Source organism: Podarcis tiliguerta (assembly GCF_965153285.1).
Source record: "Podarcis tiliguerta genome assembly, chromosome: 9".
Taxonomy (NCBI): Eukaryota; Metazoa; Chordata; class Lepidosauria; order Squamata; family Lacertidae; genus Podarcis; species Podarcis tiliguerta.
In genome coordinates this window covers 31,973,183-31,992,300 of record NC_139542.1, presented here as the reverse complement: position 1 = coordinate 31,992,300, position 19,118 = coordinate 31,973,183, and the positions used below count along the sequence as shown (strand labels likewise).

Here is a 19,118-nt window from a genome sequence, read left to right as displayed (position 1 = left end):
CTACAATACAATAAAGAGAAATGAAGATTCTGGTTTAGAAATTGCACTGGCAAAAATGCAGACTTTAATTCAAGTTGTGCATTCTCCCATTTTTAAACAGTCTATAACAGGGTGACATTTTACCAAATGGTTTCTAACAGGTGTTTCTTCATGGTGTCATAATGACCTAGAATTGGAGCAATAGAAGCACAGCTGGTGATGCATAGATTCAGTAAACAGAGAGATTGTGAATGGCTCAGTGTCTGGGAATTGAATTGGCTCTGGGGTGTTGTTGTTTTTTTAGTTTTTTTCCAGATCAGATTGCAATGTAGTTTTATGGCAAGCTAGCAATCTTATGCACGTTTACTCTGAAGCATGTCACACTGTATTCAATGAGACCTATACCCTAACCGGTGTGTTTAGGATTGCACATTCTGTCACTCTCATGTAATATTTAATAATGAAAACCTTTTAGAGGAAGAAACAAGATTTGGCTTTGTGCTCTACTTTACAGAAAGAGAGACTGTATCTACCATCAGGGAATGTCTGCTTCCACCTGCTATGTCCCATTCTCCTGCCTTGTTGTTGTTTAGTCGTTTAGTCATGTCCGACTCTTCGTGACCCCATGGACCAGAGCACGCCAGGCACTCCTGCCTTAGGAGGCTTTATCAGAAGATGACAGAAGGACAGAAGTTGGGGAAGGGGGTGGCTAGATACTAATCTCATTGCCTTAGGGTTATTTTCACAGTTTGTCATATGCCTCTTTGTAATTTATGCCAGGAATGTGGAATCTTCTTGCAACCCAAGGGCAACAATATCTCAAGAGTGACCTTCTGGGAGCCACGTACCAGTGGGGTGTGTGGCAATACACGCCACTCTCCACCTTCCATCTAGGCAAGCAAGACGTATTGTCACAGGTAAAACCACAAGAGGAGGATGCAGAGAAGGTTCAGTGAGGGGTGGAGCCTGGGGAAGGGGTGTGGCCTGAATCCCAAGGACCACCTACAGAGGCCCGGTGGGCCACATTTGGTTCCCAAGCACCTGCTTTATATGCTGTCTTAATTTTCTTTGATATATTTTGAATGAATTGTTGCATTGTGTAGTAGGAATATTATAATTGTTGTTATGCACCATGTCTATTGTACTATTGCATTGCAGTTTTGTTTTCTGAAACAGCTCTGAAGACAGATGTAGAAACAATCAGTCATAAAACTGACAGATTTTAAGCGCAGTGGCTTCAAATAAGTGATTTAAAACCACCAAGCACAAAACCAGTTTTTTTTTAGTTTTATAATACCATTTTCAATTTATGCAATGTCTTTTTATGGCATGGAGTGTGTATTTAGGATAGAGGGCAACTGCTACAGTGTTAGGTTGGGTTTCATATACCATCTATTTCATTACATTTATAGCCTGTACCACCCCAAAAGACTGAATGTGGGTAACTTCTCCTCTTGCAAACAAACAAAAACCCAGCAAAACCAAATAAACATGTTTGTGGCATATGATGTTCCGGAAATCATAGTAATTATACATTTCTTTAGACTTGGAGAGCTATTTTGCAAGAAACAAACAACTAGTCAATGAATGGCTGGTGTTATCACCAACACTTGTTGATTTACCACTAAAATACAGCTTGTTCACTATTTGGTAAACTTCAGTGCAAAAGAGGCCTGCTAAGGACTGAAGAAGTGGTTGCTTCCTCTGAACTTCTCAATAAACCAAGAATCCCGTTACTGATTTATATATAAAGGAAATGTTCAGTCACTCAAACACTTCCATCTCAACTTTGTCATAAATCTAACATGATGTGCAGTCTCTCTCTGCTAACTTATCAATTATTCCTGCCAAATCTACATTGGGGGAGATTGAATTAAAAATGGTAATTGAATTTGGAAAAAAGGAAAAATTTCCATTACATGTTAAACTGGGATTTTAAAAGTAAATGAGAGTTATGGATTTTCAATGACTGTGCCAAAAGGGTTCTTCTAACAACTAGTACAAGTTACTTGTCAATAATATCCCTCAGTATATCTCATTTGTTATAAACAAAAAACACGAGCAAACAAACAATTTGTCCCTCACACTCCATCTATATTTCTGAACAATTTCCACTGCCACTAGCCATATCATGGGGCATAAACTAGGGAAACCAAAAAGGCCATGATTATAAAGACTATGGTCAACAGTAGTATTGATTGAAGTAACAAAGGGGTATGTTTGAAACTCCTCCCGCAGTCAACACCCAGTTTGCAAGAGAAGTTAAACAGGGAAGTAGGTTTTAACTATGTGTGGAAGTGCAATCCCATTGAATTCAATGGGGCTAAAGCAGTCTAGCTATTCACAATAACGAAGCCTTTATAAGGCACTCAAGTTTACATGAAATAACATGATTTGCTCTCAAACATTAGGCATTTTTGAGATTTGTTCCTTCTTGATTAAATTAAATTAAGAGGAGAAAGAGAAAAGTATGCACAGAAAGCCTCTAGAGATTTTGAATAATCTTCAAAGTATCAGTCTCTAATTATCCAATTAAAAATTGCAACTGTAAGTAATAAGTATGCCAGACTTTCTTTCCTCCTCCCCTCCTCCCACCCGCCAACTGCACCTACTTTCTCCAAAACAGTTACATTTTTAAATAATAAAAGGCACTTCCCAGCTCTTTGGCAGCAAAAGTAGTCTTCAAAGTTTGTTTTCAACTACATGCATGTTTTTCCATCTGTGCTCTATGTCACCGCAAGGTTTTCTAGATATTACAGTAACGTCATGACAGAATCTAGACCAGTAGATTCTGAACAATCTTAAGGATAGCATCTACAGGAAAACAACTAAAAGATACAAAAGTCTTCCTAGAAAATAAAAGCACCAAAATGATATTCAAATCAAGGAACAACCTGGGATGAAAAATAAGAAATAGCTATCTATGCTCCTTTGGAATTTTGGCATTTTCATTTCTCATTCTCCACACAGTAACAGCAATGCAATTCTCTTTCCAATTCCCAGAATTGAACCCTGTTGGTTCTTATCTGAGCAGCTAAGAATTGTTCCTTAAATCCCTTGACAAGAGAATCCTGCAAAATTAAACACACACACACCTTGGTCATTGGCTTTTTAATGGCAATTCCCTTAAGATGCTCAGATGCAAGCAAAGATTTAAAAACAAAAACTAAACATAAATCCTTGCAGTACAGCCAATCACACACTGGACAGTCACTCTATCCTTGTTTCATTCACATCTGTGCCCAAAAGCAAAGCCATAAATTTTGTCTACAATCCAAGTCCATTTTTTAAAAAAATTCTGTACTGTAGCTATGTTCAAGTTTAAGGAGATCCCTTGCCATTTTCTTTCCCTATGAAAAATCTAGCCTTCTCAAGTCAGCGTACTCTTTGTATGTTTATTTCGTGAACATCTAGACGCAATGAGGTGGTGGCTGAGGTCCAAGTCCTGGCAGACAGGTGCTCATATCACACAGCATAAATGCAAACAAACACAGAGAGTGGTACTTAGCACCTATGCTGGAAGTCTCAGAAGAGGAGCCAAGAACTTAATTACTCATGGATTAAAAAAAACACCACACACACACCAAGAGAGAGGCATACATACACCACTAGATGCACTCCTAAAAAGATTTACCTTCAGGAGATAATTCTACATGCAGAAAGTGTTTCTTTAATGGAGCACATCCTGCCAAAAGCTACCACAATTATGTCACCTGAAGTCACAATCTAGCACCCTTACTTTGTGTCAAATTTATTGTCTACACTAAAATTACGGCATGAAGATTAATTTGTTGACTTTGGGGTCTTTCCCCCCCAACCCTCTCTCTCCTCTTGTTGTACTCTTCCTGTTGGATTCTTTTTTTTACTTTTTATTTTAGACTCTTGAGATTCCTCCCCCCTCTAAAACCCCAATAAAAACATTTATGCGGGGAATATACTGAACAGTCCAATGATTTTCCTGAGCTGTAATTGATCTCAATCAAATAACTTGTCCACAATACTTCAGTGAGTTACAGCAGGGAATTGGACTCTTTTGTTTAGATCATATACCATTCCATCTTTCAGGAAACAAAATACATATAATATTATGTTGTACTGGTATAAAGCCATCGGTGTCCATGATGCTTTACAGAGTACAAGAAGGCAAAGCCATGTCCAGTGAGTTTACAATCTGTAATTCAACACAGAGAGATGGAAATTCAGGCAGTATAAACAGAACGTAAGAAAATAAGAGAAGCCCTGCTGGATGACACACTCTGTTCTCATAGTGGCTCACCAGATGTCTATAGGAAGCCCATAAGCAGAACATAAACACACTGGGAAGATGCTGGTCCTACTCAACATAGACCCATTCAAGTTAATGGCTATAACTAAGTTAGACTCATTAATTTCACTGAGTCTACTTAAATACTTAAATACAAGCAAACAGCACTCTCCTACACATGATCCCTAGCAACTGGTGTTCAGTAGAACAAGTGGCAAGTAGTCACTGACAGTCTTATCTTCCTTGTTGTTGGCACCCTCCTTGAATATGACTAATAGCCTTATCCTCTGCAAATTCCTCCCTTTTCAAGCTGTCCAAAGCCAGATTGGTGGCCATCACTACATCTTGCAGTAGCACATGCCATCATTCAACTATGGGATGTGTGAAGAAGTGCTTCCTTTTGTCCTTCCCAAGTACTGTACAGTGGTACCTCGGGTTACATACGCTTCAGGTTACATACGCTTCAGGTTACAGACTCCGCTAACCCAGAAATATTACCTTGGGTTAAGAACTTTGCTTCAGGATGAGAACAGAAATCGTGCTCCGGCGGCGCGGCAGGAGCAGGAGGCCCCATTAGCTAAAGTGGTGCTTCAGGTTAAGAACAGTTTCAGGTTAAGAACAGACTTCCAGAACGAATTAAGTTCTTAACCTGAGGTACCACTGTATTCCAAAATTCAGGTTTGTTGAAGGGGACTGGGTTGGGTTCCAGCAGCATAAGAGAGTGAGAAAATTTTTTATCCACTTTCTTCCCACCATAAATAATTTGATACCACGAAATCATGTCCCCTGCTGACTCCTCCCTCCCCCCCCCCATTTAAAAGCCCCAAACTTTGTAGCCTGGCTTCATAGGGAGGTTGTTCCAGTCGCTTTCCCTTTCTACATAGGAAAATAATATGGGATTCTTTCAATTACATATACTGAGGAGGCAATCATAGACCCACTTATCTGGAAGCAAGCTCCATTTAACTCAATGACTATACATCTATAGGACGGCACTGTTAAGCTTAGTTGCATTAGGTAATGGGTTGTTGTGCTGAAACACTTAATGAAAAAGGGGGAATCTGGGTATATTTAGTAGCTGTATATAGCACATTCTAAGGGTGGTATTCTAAGGATACCAATTGGTATCCATCAGCTAACAGAAGGCTTCTGTCAGTGGAATGGGGAAGGAGGTAATTTTTGGCCCCCATTTCTCTCCAAATCTTGCTTCAGGGTTTTGGTGGGCCCCATGGAGAAGACCTGGGGACACAGGGAGCTATAGCTGGAATCACCTGCCTCTCTGGTCCACTAACTGCCTTCCATCAACTGCGGGACACCAACTGTATACGACCTTTAATATTTGTATATTATTTCCCAGTGTTTCCAGCACTTCACAAGGATTATCTTGCTGCAACACTTACAGCAATCCTATGGTGTACCTAAGTATACTGTGTGCATATTTGAAGATGAGGAGTTAGATGCTGTGAATGGCTTGCCTAACGCTACCTAGTGAATTCACAGTGCAAGAGGCAGGATTCACACCAGGTCCATTGTTGCTGTGCATCCCTGCTGGCATTACCCTAAGAACCATTTTCTCCAAGCTTGCCACAAACACCTGACATCTCTAAAGTGAACACTACAGCATTTTCGTCTACCTGATGCTAAACACAGGGCATAAACGAAAAGGGCTTGAGGGTTTATGTATTCCCCCCCCCCCTTAATTTGCAGGTGACTTCATTTATTAGCAGTTTTAGATCACTGATGCAGTGCTATTATGCAAGCACTTCTGGAATGAGATGAAACTAAAGAGAATCAGGAAAACAAGCAAAATGTGAAGCGAGAGAGCAGCATTAGGAGACATGTAGAGTGAAAATGAACTATTTTTAAAAGCAAAAGTGGAAGCGGGGATTAGAAAGACATTGTGGTCATTTGCTACGGATAGAACAACTTCTGCATCCATAAATAAATAAATAATGCAAGCACACAAACCTGTATATGTAAATAAGTGGATAAGAAGACGGGAATAGTTAAGTATTCTAGCTTTAGCCTCTTATTTTTTATATTTAGAATACTGATGAAGTTGGAGTCTGAAACACTTAACTGAATTCATTTATTTATATATTACTATTTGGCTGCATCATATATAGAGCCTTCTTCAATGCAGTTTAATTTTGTTGTTTTTCATTCATATATATATATATATATATATATATATATATATATGAGAGAGAAAATATATAGTGCCCTTGAACACTCCTCTAGATCGTTGTTAGCTACTAGAGTTCAAAGAAAACTAGTTCCCTCTCTTTCACAGAATAAACCAGGCAAAATGGACGGGAGTGAGAGTGAAAGCAGGATCCACTTGTTAGAAAGGGTGCTAGGGAAAACGTGACCTATGTGAAGAAAATGAAAGTCTTGCATTAATCAAAGAGCTTAATATATGTATCCCAAAGTCACAGGAGTAAGGTGAGATATTCCGGGACACTCCATGAATACGGATTTACACAGTGTCAGTATACTGCAAAAATCCTTATGCAAAGCAATAGCCATAAATGCCTAGCAGTAATTTCTCAAAACTGGTTATTTCAATTATTAACTTAAGTCAAAGTTTCAATTCAAAATGTTAAATCTAATTAGACTCAAAAGAAATTGTTCAATATAATTTATTCCTCTCCACTTTATTTGCGCAAGCCTGTAATTTAACAGGCAAGTCTACAAGTCAAGAATACCACAGACCATGCGTTTTTTTAAGTAAATGGATCAGAATTGGTTTAAATTCAAGCATTTTAGCTTGTTGGGTTTTTGTGTTAAAATCACAAATAACTAGATTAAAACAAAATGAAGCCTTTAAAGTTTGGACCCTATGTTGTGAAATAAATAGCATCAATGCATTAGGGCAATGCAAGAACAGATAAAAAGTCTCAGGTCATCATAAATACCCTAATTTCAGATAATCCATTAAAAACACACAGAGAACAGCAACAACAAAAAGCTAAGTGTAGTACACTGGTAGATGCTTCTCAACTAAAATGGCTTTTTGCTTGATGTGCATTACGATGATTATATTCCCGCATTCTGCCTCTCCATTCCAGGCCTTTGTACAGATGTTTATTCTTTTCTCTCCTATTTGGTTATTATGGTTCATTATGTTGAGAGAATAAACTGATTGAAATGTTCAGAGAGATGAGTACCGCAATAAAATGTGTGTTGGGAGGGGGTTGGAAGGGGTGGGGAGGAGGCAGACAGGGAGATGAGGGCAAGGGGGGATTTTATCATGCTTGAGCACTGCTGCCTCTGAAATGATGCAAAGGAACTAGGGGTAGCTTGGAGGAGGAAGAAGCCTAAAATGCACATATCTGGAAGTCGGGGGTAGGGGGAACCATATGCCAGATATAGAGACAGAAAAGAGAGGCGGGGGAGAGAGAGCGGCTCTGTGTTCCGATGTAAACTTCTGGCAAGAGCTGGTTTGTTGTCAGGTTCCCAGACACAAAATAGATGCTCTGTTCACTAAGCATGAAGCCCTGCAAGGAGCAGGGAGCTCAGAGGCTCTTGGCTTTCCTCAAGTCTCATTAGGTCTGCATATTAATGACTTGCAGTAATATAAAGCAGCCCTTGAACAGGCTTTCCTCTCTCCCCCCACCCAACCCCATCTTACAACGCGCCCAGGCTTCTCGTAGCAAAGGAAACAACACACTTGGAAGAGCAAAGGGCTGAAAAACCAACCAGCCAGCCTCCACTCAGTCTCTCCGTGCTTCTGAGGAAATTGAGTAGGGTGGGATTCACCTTCGTGTCCTCTCTCCAGATGGTTTGGGCTACAGCTCCCATCAGCTCTGGCCAGCACTGGCTGGGGCTCATGGGAGATGTAGTCCAAAACATTTGGAAGGGACCCAGCTGAGGAAGGCTGTTCTAGCATGAGAGACTTACACGCTTCCTCAGAGGATCACCTTGAAAGGTGTGGCTGTAACAACCAACAGGAGGCCCCTTGAACTTTTGTGACTTGACCGTTATTAATGCAAATATTGGATTCCAAGACCTCAGCTGATGACAATTCAGAAGCAGCTGGCACTGAATACTGTAGGGTGTGCATAACAGCCATGTAAATGCCAAAAGAATCCTTGCTCCTCTCAAACTGGTGGAAGCAGCTCCACCACAAGACTATGCTCTCTATTCATCCAGAAGCCGGTGGAGATCAAATCACCATGTACCACACAATCATGAATCCAAATATCACAATTAGATGCAGCCCACTTATTGGCTTATAAAAGCCAGGTTAACGAGATAGAAAGTAGCATCCTGCAAGTGCATCACATCATCACATATTCAAGATACCCTGTGAGAAGCTACTGATCACCACACACGCACACACACACAGACCTTCACTATCCAACTGTCATTCAATCATGACTCTTTTGCTGCCTCGCTTTTTCTCATTCAAACCCCTAGGGGCACACTCCCTGTGCATCACTCAACAAAGCCTGCTATCCAGTTGATGCTGCAAACTGCTTTGAAATCTTCTCAACAGCTTTTCAGAAGATCTTTTTCTGCCTGCTCCCAAATGTGTCAGTACCTCTGTACCTCTAATAGGCAAGGAAAGTCCACCACACAGATTAACATACCAAAACTCTGTAGCTCTCAAGAACAAGCCAAGGTTATGGTGTGTGTTTTTTTTAAAATCGCACACACATAAATATGTATTAAATGGAACACTCTTAAAACCCATCCATGCATCTGCAGAAAAAGACAACAAACACTCTGTATCCCATTACTTTCAGGCCTATTATTTATTTATCTATCTGTAATTGCCCTTGCTGCCTCGCTTATTAAAAGATCAAATATTTAGATTCCCCCTTATCAGACTTACCAGAGGATTGACCTCGATTAGTGGCGTCATGATCGCTGTCTCCTTGCTCACTGTCTCCATGACCACTGTCCTTAGAGCTTACTATGTCTGCTTCCTGGAATGCAGAACTAGAAACATAAAAAAGCGCTTAATATTTGAACACCCAGGAAAAAGGGAAAGTCATAAAACATTCTTCTGCCATCACATGGCCACATGTGGAGCTGCACTCAGCCAGACCTCCCGCTCACAGCACTGATGTTGCTGTTGCTGATGTTGCTGTTGCTGAGAAGCTCTTTCCATCAGAAACAAAACTTGTACTTCCAGGCATTAATAATCCATCTGGACAGTCAGTAGCCATTATTACACTGCCTGTGCTACAGAGTTGTTATGAATAATTTGGCTGAATTTGCTTAAACTGGGAAGCTAATTTCTGCACAGAGAAGTCAATACTATATGCCAGTTCTTGAAGAGAGGCTCATAAGTATTTGAGGCACGTTTCAGACCAGCACAAAATGAGATTCCACTCTCTTTTCAGGTAATCTCTGCAAGACCCACCAAAAGCCATAATTCAAAGGTGTTCATTCAGGGCCGATTTATTTTGCTTAATGTTCCTGTCTGAACAAATTCATTTTTATATTCCCCAGCTATTATTCGACATCTGCAGTAAACACATTTCCACGTCCTCCTTCATACTTGCTGAAATACATCTCAGGTTGTGCAAAATTAGGGCCATAATTTAGGAAATCAGGAGGTCCTACCTGTTTACCCGCCGTGGTCTATCAACTAGATAACTGAGCTCTGCACGCTGGTGTTTAGTCTAGAAAAATAATTAGAAAAAATAATTGAACTCCCAGTGTGTTTTTTGCAGGCAAAACCAGTTTATGTATCTATAATTATTATAATGGATCTATAAGTGCATTATAGTTAAGCCATATAATACCCAAGAAACAAGTATCACTGGTGTATATGAGTTCCTTACTTCCCTTACATTGGCAAGGACTGAAATATTAGCCCTAAGGCAAATAAACAAAGATTACTCTTGAATCCCATGCCTATACTGAATAGCAGTGGGTGAAAAATGTCAAATGAGGTACTACTTATTCTGAATAATAAACCTACAATTTGAACACCACTGTGTATTTCATTGCAGCATATGGAAAGAAGAAATACAAATTTATTTATTTATTTAAAAAAAAGATGAACAAGGAGAATATTTCTTCTTAGGTTCTAGAAGAACAATTTTTCAAATATTATCAAAAATTCTTCATTGGCTTCTCCAAGGTGCAAAACACTGTTTTCTCTCAGTAATAGACACAGAGAGTATACACTCAATTAAATACCCAGCAGACCACATTTTAATCGAAGAATGTTAAGTCCAGATTATGTGATCTGCAAAAATTCTTTACACACCAGGGTAACACAAAACATGCACAATGTGGCAGAATGTTAAGCTTTGATAGAAGCTTTCAGTTGCATTCTTTTGAGATGGTTCTTTTATAACAAAAAATGCTTCATATGGAACCACTCTGCTAGAGTCATGAAAAGTTAATTAATAAATCCTTAATTCTTGAATTAATTAAAACTGCTGCCTGATAGTTAGATGTTCATAACCACAAGAAACCCCACCACTCTCCCCACAACCTTAATCATACAGGCAGGCACTTTGAGATATAAATGGCAGCTTTTTAATTAAAACACACACACACACAAAAAAAAAAACTTTACTGCATTGAATAGAAGCATCATTACAGAAACTATTTCAGATTTGCTGTTCCTGAAAGGAGCAATAAAATAACTAAAGGACCAAACGAACAGCAAAAAATTCCCTGACATGCATGGATTGCTCTGCACTGAGGGAAAATAAAAACTGGCAGCTGACCCAGGGCTGTGTTGCTTTGATACAGAAAAGGAAGAAGCTAGGCTAGCTTCATTCAAATGCACATAGTGTGGGCGCTTGGCTGCAACCATTTCTAAGATGCTCCCCAGTGCACAATTGCTTCTGCCTCTGAAAAGAAGCTACTTACTGGCTGAAACCAAAAGGTGCCTCAAAACACACAGAGTTGTCCAAGTAGCCTGCCCTGCATCAGGATGGAGCAAGATGGATATTTAGGAGGGTGTGTGTGTGTGTGTGTGTGACTGAGAGAAGGTGGACAAGGCATGTCTACACAGAAGTAAGTCCCCTTATGTTCAGTGGAGCTATTCCCCAGGTAACTGCACATCATTACAGCCTAAATAACAGTGAAGGAATTAGAGATGGTGCAGATGAAGGAAAGCTGCACTGCAGTTTCATGGCAGTACAGTGGCTGGAAATGCATGTGTTGCTGGAGAGAGGGCATAAATCAGCTGACTACTCATCTGCTACTACTTGCCACAACTGTAGTAGTAATCTACAGCCCACTTACGAGAACTGAACTGAGCAGCAGGTTGACAGTCTGGAGACCTGAAAGCATTTGAGCAGGGAGATTATAAGGCAAGTCAATGCTAGTAACACCTAATACCAGTAGTAATACCAGTAGTAACATTAATAATTAGATAAAAATATGCAACCAGTTAAGTGAGAGTTCTATGTGCAGCTGCTCAGGAGTGAGCCCCCTAGAAGGCAATGGGACTTACTTATGAGTAAATATTTGTTTACTCTTCACTTGACCACCTTGGACCTTCCACCTGATTTGTGTATCAGGTTCCAACACTGATAGTTGGTAACTGTTACAGCTCAAGAGCCAGTAAGATATAACAGGGTGTCAGACTAGGAGCAGGTGACACCTAGACTTAAAACTCTTCTCACCCAAGAAGCTCATTTGGTGACCATCATTCAGCCTGGTCTACCTCTAAAGGTTGTTGTGAGGGAAAAATGGGTATGGAGAACAACATGTGCCCCCTGCAGTTCCAGGGAGGAAAGGCAGGCCTGTTGTAAGTCTAGCAAAAGATAGTGAGGGCTACAGCAAAGGGAGGGGGGTAGTGCCCTGGTAGTAAGTGGCTCCTGAGGTTGTGAGAAGCCCCGAGGGCAGCCAGACGCCTTACCTCGCTGGACAATATACTGCCATTGGAGATGATGTCGGGCTGCTGGTCGGTGTATCCCGTGACGATGGCCCCGCAAGGGTTGTGCTCGGCGTCGGTGCTGCGGGAAGGGCTGCAAGGCTTGAGGAACATCAGGTCGGTCTTGGCCGACTCGGGGGTGAGGCAGACCTGGTAGCAGTAGTTCTGGTTGTGGTGGTGGGAGCCGAAGCTGGCTGACTCCTCGACGGGCACCTGGGCCGGGTTGCTGGGTACGTTGGAGCTCTGCACGAGCATGATATCGGACTTGCTGAGCTTCTTCTTGCGCGCCCGCGCTTGGCGGCTGCAGCAGGGGCAGCAGCAGCAGCAGCTGAGGCAGCAGTCGCTGGCCAGGCACGTGTAGATGTTGAGCTTCTTCTCCTTCTGGCAGCGCACGGCCAGCACGATCATGGCCAGCAGGAAGATGAAGGAGACCGAGCCCAGCGCAATGATGAGGATCAGAGTCAGGTCCAGGGATGTCTCGCCGCCGGCGCCGCCCCCCGAGCGGCTGGGCCGGTGCTCTCCGCCGGGGCCCCCAGCGCCCCCGGAACCCAGCCCCCCGCCTGCCCCTGCGCCGCCTCCGCCGCCTCCCGCGCCCGCGCCCTGCCTCTCCACGGCGCTGTCCACCAAGACCACGTGCAGGGCGGCGGTGGAGGAGAGCGGCGGCTGCCCGTGGTCGCGAACCTCGATGACCAGCTCGTAGGGCCGCTGCGCGTCGCGCTTGGCGGGCACCTTGCGCGCGGTGCGCAGCTCGCCCGTGCGCCAGTCCATGCGGAACAGGCTGGCCTCGTTGCCGCGCGCGATGCTGTAGGTGAGACGCGCGTTCTCGCCATCGTCCGCGTCCACGGCCGCCACGCGGGTCACCAGGTAGCCCGGCTCGGCGCCGCGGGGAAGCACCTCCCGCGCCGGCGTGCCATTGCGCCCGGGCAGCGGGCTGACGATGGCGGGCGCGTTGTCGTTCTGGTCCACCACTACGATGTTGACAGTCGCGTTGCCGGCCAGAGCTTGCTCGACGTCGGGGTCGTCGGGTCCTCCGCCTCCGCCCGCCGCGTCGCGGGCTTCCACTTGGAAGCTGAACTCCTTGAGCTGCTCGTAGTCGAAGGAGCGCAAGGCGTACAGGAAGCCGTTCTCGGAGTTGATGGACACGTAGGTGAACACCGACATGCCCTGGATCTGGCTGTCAAGGATGGAGTAGGCCAGCTGCGCGTTGGCGCCCTGGTCGCGGTCGGTGGCGCTCACGGCGTAGATGTACGCGCCAGGCACGTTGTTCTCGCTCACGTACACCTGGTAGACTGGCTGCGAGAAGCGCGGAGCGTTGTCGTTCACGTCGCTGATGCGCACCTGGATGGACTTGCTGGTGCTCAGCGCCGGCTCGCCCAGGTCCCGGGCTACCACCGTCAGCGTGTACGCGTCTCCGCCGGGCTGCTCGCGGTCCAGGGGCCCTTCGGTGACGATGGTGTAGTAGTTCTTGAAGGAGCTCTTCAGGCGGAAAGGCGCGTCGCCCTGCAGCAACTCGCACTGCACTTGCCCGTTCTCCTCAGAGTCGCGATCGGACACGCTAAACAGAGCCACCACGGTGCCCGGCGCGGCAGCCTCGCTCACGGCCTCCTTGACGGTGGAGAAGCTGATCTCCGGCGCGTTGTCGTTGGCGTCGAGCACCCGCACCAGCACTTTGCAGTGGGCGGGAACGGCGTTGGGGCCCAGGTCCTTGGCTTGCACGTACACCTGGTACACGCTGCTCTCCTCGAAGTCCAGCTCGCCGTTCACCTCGAGGCGACCCGTGCGCGGCGAAATGCCGAAGAGCTCTCGCGCACGGGCCGAGATGTGGCTGCTGAAAGAGTAGATGATCTCGCCATTCTGGCCCTCGTCCGGGTCGCTGGCGTTGAGCTGCAGCACCAGCGTGCCCGGCGGCGAGTTCTCGGGCAGGGCGACCGTGTAGACGGGCTGCTCGAAGGCGGGCACGTTGTCGTTGGAGTCCAGCACGCGGATGGTGAGCAGGGCTGTGCCCGTGCGCTGCTGGGGCTGCCCGCCATCTACGGCCGTCAGCACGTAGCGGTGTACCGCCTGCTGCTCGCGGTCCAGCGGCTTGGAGAGCACCAGCTCAGCGAAGCGGTTGCCGTCGGGCTGCGTCTGCACGTCCAGCGAGAAGTAGCCATTGGGGGTGATCTCGTAGGTGCGCAGCGAGTTGGTGCCCACGTCCGGGTCGAAAGCGCTCTCCAAGGGGAAGCGGGTGCCTGGCGTGGCGCTCTCCGAGATCTCCACCGTCAGGTCGGGCTCCGGGAAGGCGGGCGGGTTGTCGTTGATGTCCAGCACTTCGATCTCGACGCGGAAGAGCTCCAGCGGGTTCTCCAGGAAGACCTCGAGGTGCAGCTGGCACGAAGGGCTCTGCTTGCAGATCTGCTCGCGGTCGATCTTCTCGTTCACGTACAGCACCCCGGTCTCCAGGTTGAGGTCCAGGTAAGGGCTCCGCGAATTGGGCACCGTCTGGAAGCGGCGAGCGGAAAGTTTTGTAATGTCCAAGCCCAGATCTTCGGCGATATTCCCCACGAAAGTGCCATGCTCTTGCTCCTCCTGCACCGTGTAGTGAAGCTGCGAAAGGGCTCCCTCCACCATCCAGATTAAGGCAAAGACGAATAGCACGACCATCTCCAAAAGGGGAAAAGAGATTTCCCCCCCTCCCCGACGCTAACACTTCCCCCTTCTCCAGGAAAAGAAAAAAAAAACCCTCCTCCTTCGAGAAACACCGTGTCTGTGCGGGGAGGGAGGGAGGGGAGGGAGGGAGCGCCAGAGATTGATGGGAGCTTTAGAAAGGATTTATGATTCCTTTCCCTTCATGTTCTCTTTCCTCCCCCATCGCCTTCCTTTAAAATAAATTTAAAAATTGAGGTGGGGGTAGCTGGGGGAGGGAGAAATATCACCCAAGATGGGCACGGGAGGGAGCTAAGCCGAGCTCCCACCTCATCGGTGATCTTCGCAAGAAATGACCAACTGGAGGCAATAGGTAGGTGGCTATATAGACACAGGAGCCCGCTTTAATTTATTCCCAGAGTCCTGGCACTGCACCGCGGCAGCCGGAAAGGCGCTGGAGGCAGCGGTAGCCACGGCAAATCCCGAGGAACTGGTCGGTTTCAAGATTGTCCTCCGTTGGGCTTCCTGGTCGGAGCGGGAGCGCGGAAGGCTGCGGGAAGAAGCGATGGGCATGCCCCCTTCCGATGAAGAAAAAAGCATGAGAGACGGGGAAGGTCCTCTCTCTCTCAAAACATTTTTTTAAAGAGAGCTACAAAAATATGACAGCCAGCGGAAGGATGGGGAGAAAAGCGGCAGCCCCAAACTTTAAATTCCCTGAATTTCTCCGGGGCTTTGCTGAGATGCTCTTAAATCTCCAGCTCTTCCTTGCATGCCTTTGCGCTCAGTTTCCTTCCGCCGTCTCCTCCTCGGCTGCTTTGCCTCTTTCTCGCTGACTAGCAAGCACATTCACTAAGCAGTGCTGCTGCTGCTACTGCAGCTCCTCGCGCTAGCTCGCCCGCCCGCCTCCCGTCCCGAGCTCCAGCTCCCGCGATCTCGGCTGGCAGTTTCTGAGCTCGGAGCGCTCGGCTCTTCTGTTTTTGCGCAGCGACCTGCTCCTGCCAACCAATCGCCTCGCCGTCACAGCCCCAGGGCGGCATCCCATTGGATGTGCGGCACGTCCAGCAGCTGTCGTCACGGAGCAAAGAGGGAGGAGGAGGAGAAGGAGGGGGAGGGAGGGAGCCCGGGAGAACCCTGCGCTCCAGTCGACTCGGCGCGAGGGCGCGCGTGCGCGCCGGTCTCAGGCAGAGAGAAGAGCCCTGCCACTCCCGAGGCGCTTGCCGGGGAATCTCTGCCTCGGAAAGTTACTATTCCCCTGTCGCGGCTCCTGAGCGAGGAGATCACCTCTCGTCATCAGTGCAAACCATGACGCTAATAAACAAGCTGCTCCGTGGAGATGGAATTTCCACCTGCTGCCGACTTTCCCTTTCGCCTTTGCCTATTTCGGTACCTTTCTGCTCTGGAAAGCATCGCCAACATGGGAAACTTGACATACATTTCCCTTACTTATTTTTCTTTTCCCCGCGGTTTGATTTTCCTTTGCCGGATCGCCTTTGACGCGCAATGGAGAGCCACTTGGAGTTTCCACCAACTGCCTGCTGTGCCTTTTTTTTTTGGGGGGGGGGGGTCCTTAACAGCAAGCATTTATCTTCTAATCGATTTCACAAAACAAGCGCTCGCAGAGAGATGATGACACTGAATAACAATATATGGTGAACAAATTTATCCACAGGCCACCTATGCTACTATGAACATCGTACCCTCTATGGCTCAGCGGCAGGGCAGAGCAGAAGGTCGCAGGTCCGGCTGGGGGAGTTTCCTGTCTGAAATTCTGAGGAGGAGTTGCCAGTCAGTAGAGATCATCCTAGACCAATAGTCTGACTCGGTTTCTATGTCTAGCCAAGAATCTGACGGGATGTGGTTTTGTTGTTGCTTTAAAAAACAATAATTGTAGATTAGAGAGCCCATCCGATGCAATCAATATTCAAACATATTACAAGATCATACTACAAGGGTAGCCAACATGGTGCCCTCCGGATGTTATGGACTCCAACTCCCATCAGCCTCAGCCAGCCTTGCCAGTGAGCAAGGCTGATGGAAACTGTAGTCCTTAACTCCTGGAGGGCACCACGTTGGCTATCCTGTGTTTCCGAGTTTAAATATAGGTGCTTAAATGGTTATAACCAGTGTCCCGTGCTAGAATTGTAGAAGTGGGGAGCAGGGGTGCCAACTTGAATAAAATATTGGGGGTCTCCCAGGTAAGCCCCACCCTGCATAATCGATCACATGACCCAGTGCGCGCCCCCCCCATTTGAATGGCAATGCTCATCAACTTGAGGAACCCTGAAATATTTTATGGGGGTGCAAAGACCCCTTGCCCCTTAGGAGTTGGCTCCTGTGGCTCATTACCTTGTTAACAGCCATTCTAGTTACTGATGAAAGATTATGGGGCGACATGCTTTGGCTAAAACTTGGAGTGGGAGGAGTGAAACTAGTGAATGGACGGACTACCAAACTTTTTCTCCCACTGTCGACGACTCTAGCCTAAAACAAGTATCCTCAGAAGTTCTGCCGAGTTGAATGGAGCATCTTTCCGAGTTGGGATTTCTGTTTTGCTTTTTTAAAAGTGCTTTGGAGGCAGTGACGGTGGAAGAGATTACGATCAGCGAGGCTAAAAAAGCGAACTGGTGAAATCCCCCGTTCGACGCCCCGCGGGACAGAGTCTGTTTACTACGATTGGCTCTCCTACCTTCGCGCAATGACTAAAGACTCCTTTACGCAGAGGAATTGCACTATAGCAACTGAACGTAGGTGCTCCCTTGGCGCAACGCTGCCTTGCTTTTGCGCCTTATTGTTGCACGTTAATCTTTGAACTTCCCGGAGCCGCGAGAGGCTCCCACTCGCCTCCCTAAAAGCATCTTCGCGCTGGAAGGAAAGGACGTTCCCGGGTCGTTGTGTCTAACACCCCCGCCCCCCCGCCCACTCGCAGAGCGTCATAATTTATTACATTTGGGGAGCGGAATCAAAGAGAAGAGCGGCCAGCGGTAGGAAGTGGCCTGTCAAAGTGCAAAATGCAGCTCAGCAACTAAATGCTCTCACGTCATTTTTACAGTACGATCTTCTATTACAAGGAAGTAAGCCCTTGGGCTCATTCTCCGGTGAACATAGGCTTGAAATCCTACGCTTCCCTTACCTGGGAGGGAGCCCTATTGAACTCAACGCGCTTACTTGCGAGTAGGCGTGCATAGGCTTACACACTGGGTAGTGCTTCAGCGAAGCTCCTCGGTCTGAAGCAAGGGGTTTAGGATTGCAGGGGATGGTTTGACGTCACAGGATGGGAAATGTACCCACCAGTCATTCCTCCAAGTTGCCCTCACGTCTTCCTCTAAAATCAATGCAGAGTCAATCGGAAATGGCCACCGAAACTAGTGCTCTCGGGCTAAAAGTGGATGACCGCTACCCGATTGCTCCGGAGTAAGTGGCTTGTGAACGGCAGCCTCCGTAGACCATTCCCACAGTGCTTCCAAGGGCTACCTTGCTTTCTAAATACACATGCGGGGGCGGGGGCAATGCATCCGTGTGTACACAGATTCGAACGTTCGGCATCTCTCTCGAAGTCGATTCGAATCGGCTTCTCGGTCCCCAGCCGCAGACGCGGAGATGAGGCGGGCGCGCGCGGGCGCTTTTCTTTATGATGCATTATAATTTGGGGCTGGTTGCTTGAAAATGTACAAGCGAGCCCTTTGGCAAAGCATAGCGCACATTATCGGATACCTGGTGTCCTCTGGAGGAGGATAGCCTTTTGATCTGCAGCCGCTTTATGCCTTGGCTATAAGCCCGCTCATTAATTCGGGCCGAGGGTCCATTTGCCCAAGATGGTGTAAAAGCGCAAGAAAGGATTCCGGAAAGGATATTTGAGGAGCAGTGGCAATATTAGATTGGGGACGGGGCTGGTAGTGAAAGAGGCATGACCCTAGATCTGTACAAGCATGACTTCCCCGTGTATAATAGTCCGTCTCCGACTCCAAATAGCCCCAGCCTCCTGGGGAATCTTTCTTTTCGCGAAGACGGCTGCCGCCGCCACGGCCGTCTCCCTCTCCTCCTTTCCCCGCCTCGTCTGCCTATCGCCGCCAGCCACCCATTTCTAAGCATCCTTCCCTGCCTAGCTGCGCGCATCCTTCTCTTCACTGCGGGCTGCTCTCCTCCTCCTCCTCCGCTTCTTTTCACGTGAATGGGTCCTCCTGTCTCTGAGCAGTTAAAACCCTGGGTTGCCTCTCTGCCAGCAAAAGAGGGTGGGGGGAGCGACAGACAAAATGGCTAGTCCTTTCACAGCTGCAGTAAATTTACGGGCGGCCAGACAGAGCCAAAAGGAAAACCGCGGCAGCGTCACACGCTGGCAGCAGGGGAGGAGGGACCGGGGAGCCGGCTGAAAAGGGACCTGTGGCTTATAGCCGGAGA

General features: G+C 46.8%; 1 protein-coding gene across 9 annotated transcripts in view; it reads right to left on the bottom strand.

The window, feature by feature from the left end:
* Positions 1-15,665, bottom strand: part of PCDH10 (protocadherin 10) — a 55,360-nt gene extending 39,695 nt beyond the window's left edge. For all 9 annotated transcript variants that reach the window (XM_083457160.1, XM_083457161.1, XM_083457162.1 and 6 more), the window contains exons 1-3: positions 12,084-15,665; positions 9,821-9,879; positions 9,084-9,190 (exon numbers count right to left, since the gene is read on the bottom strand). In XM_083457160.1, the coding sequence (XP_083313286.1) occupies positions 9,084-9,190; positions 9,821-9,879; positions 12,084-14,741 (2,824 nt within the window). In that variant the 5' untranslated portion in view covers positions 14,742-15,665. The remainder of the gene's footprint in view (positions 1-9,083; positions 9,191-9,820; positions 9,880-12,083) is intronic.
* Between the last annotated feature and the right edge of the window lie 3,453 nt (positions 15,666-19,118).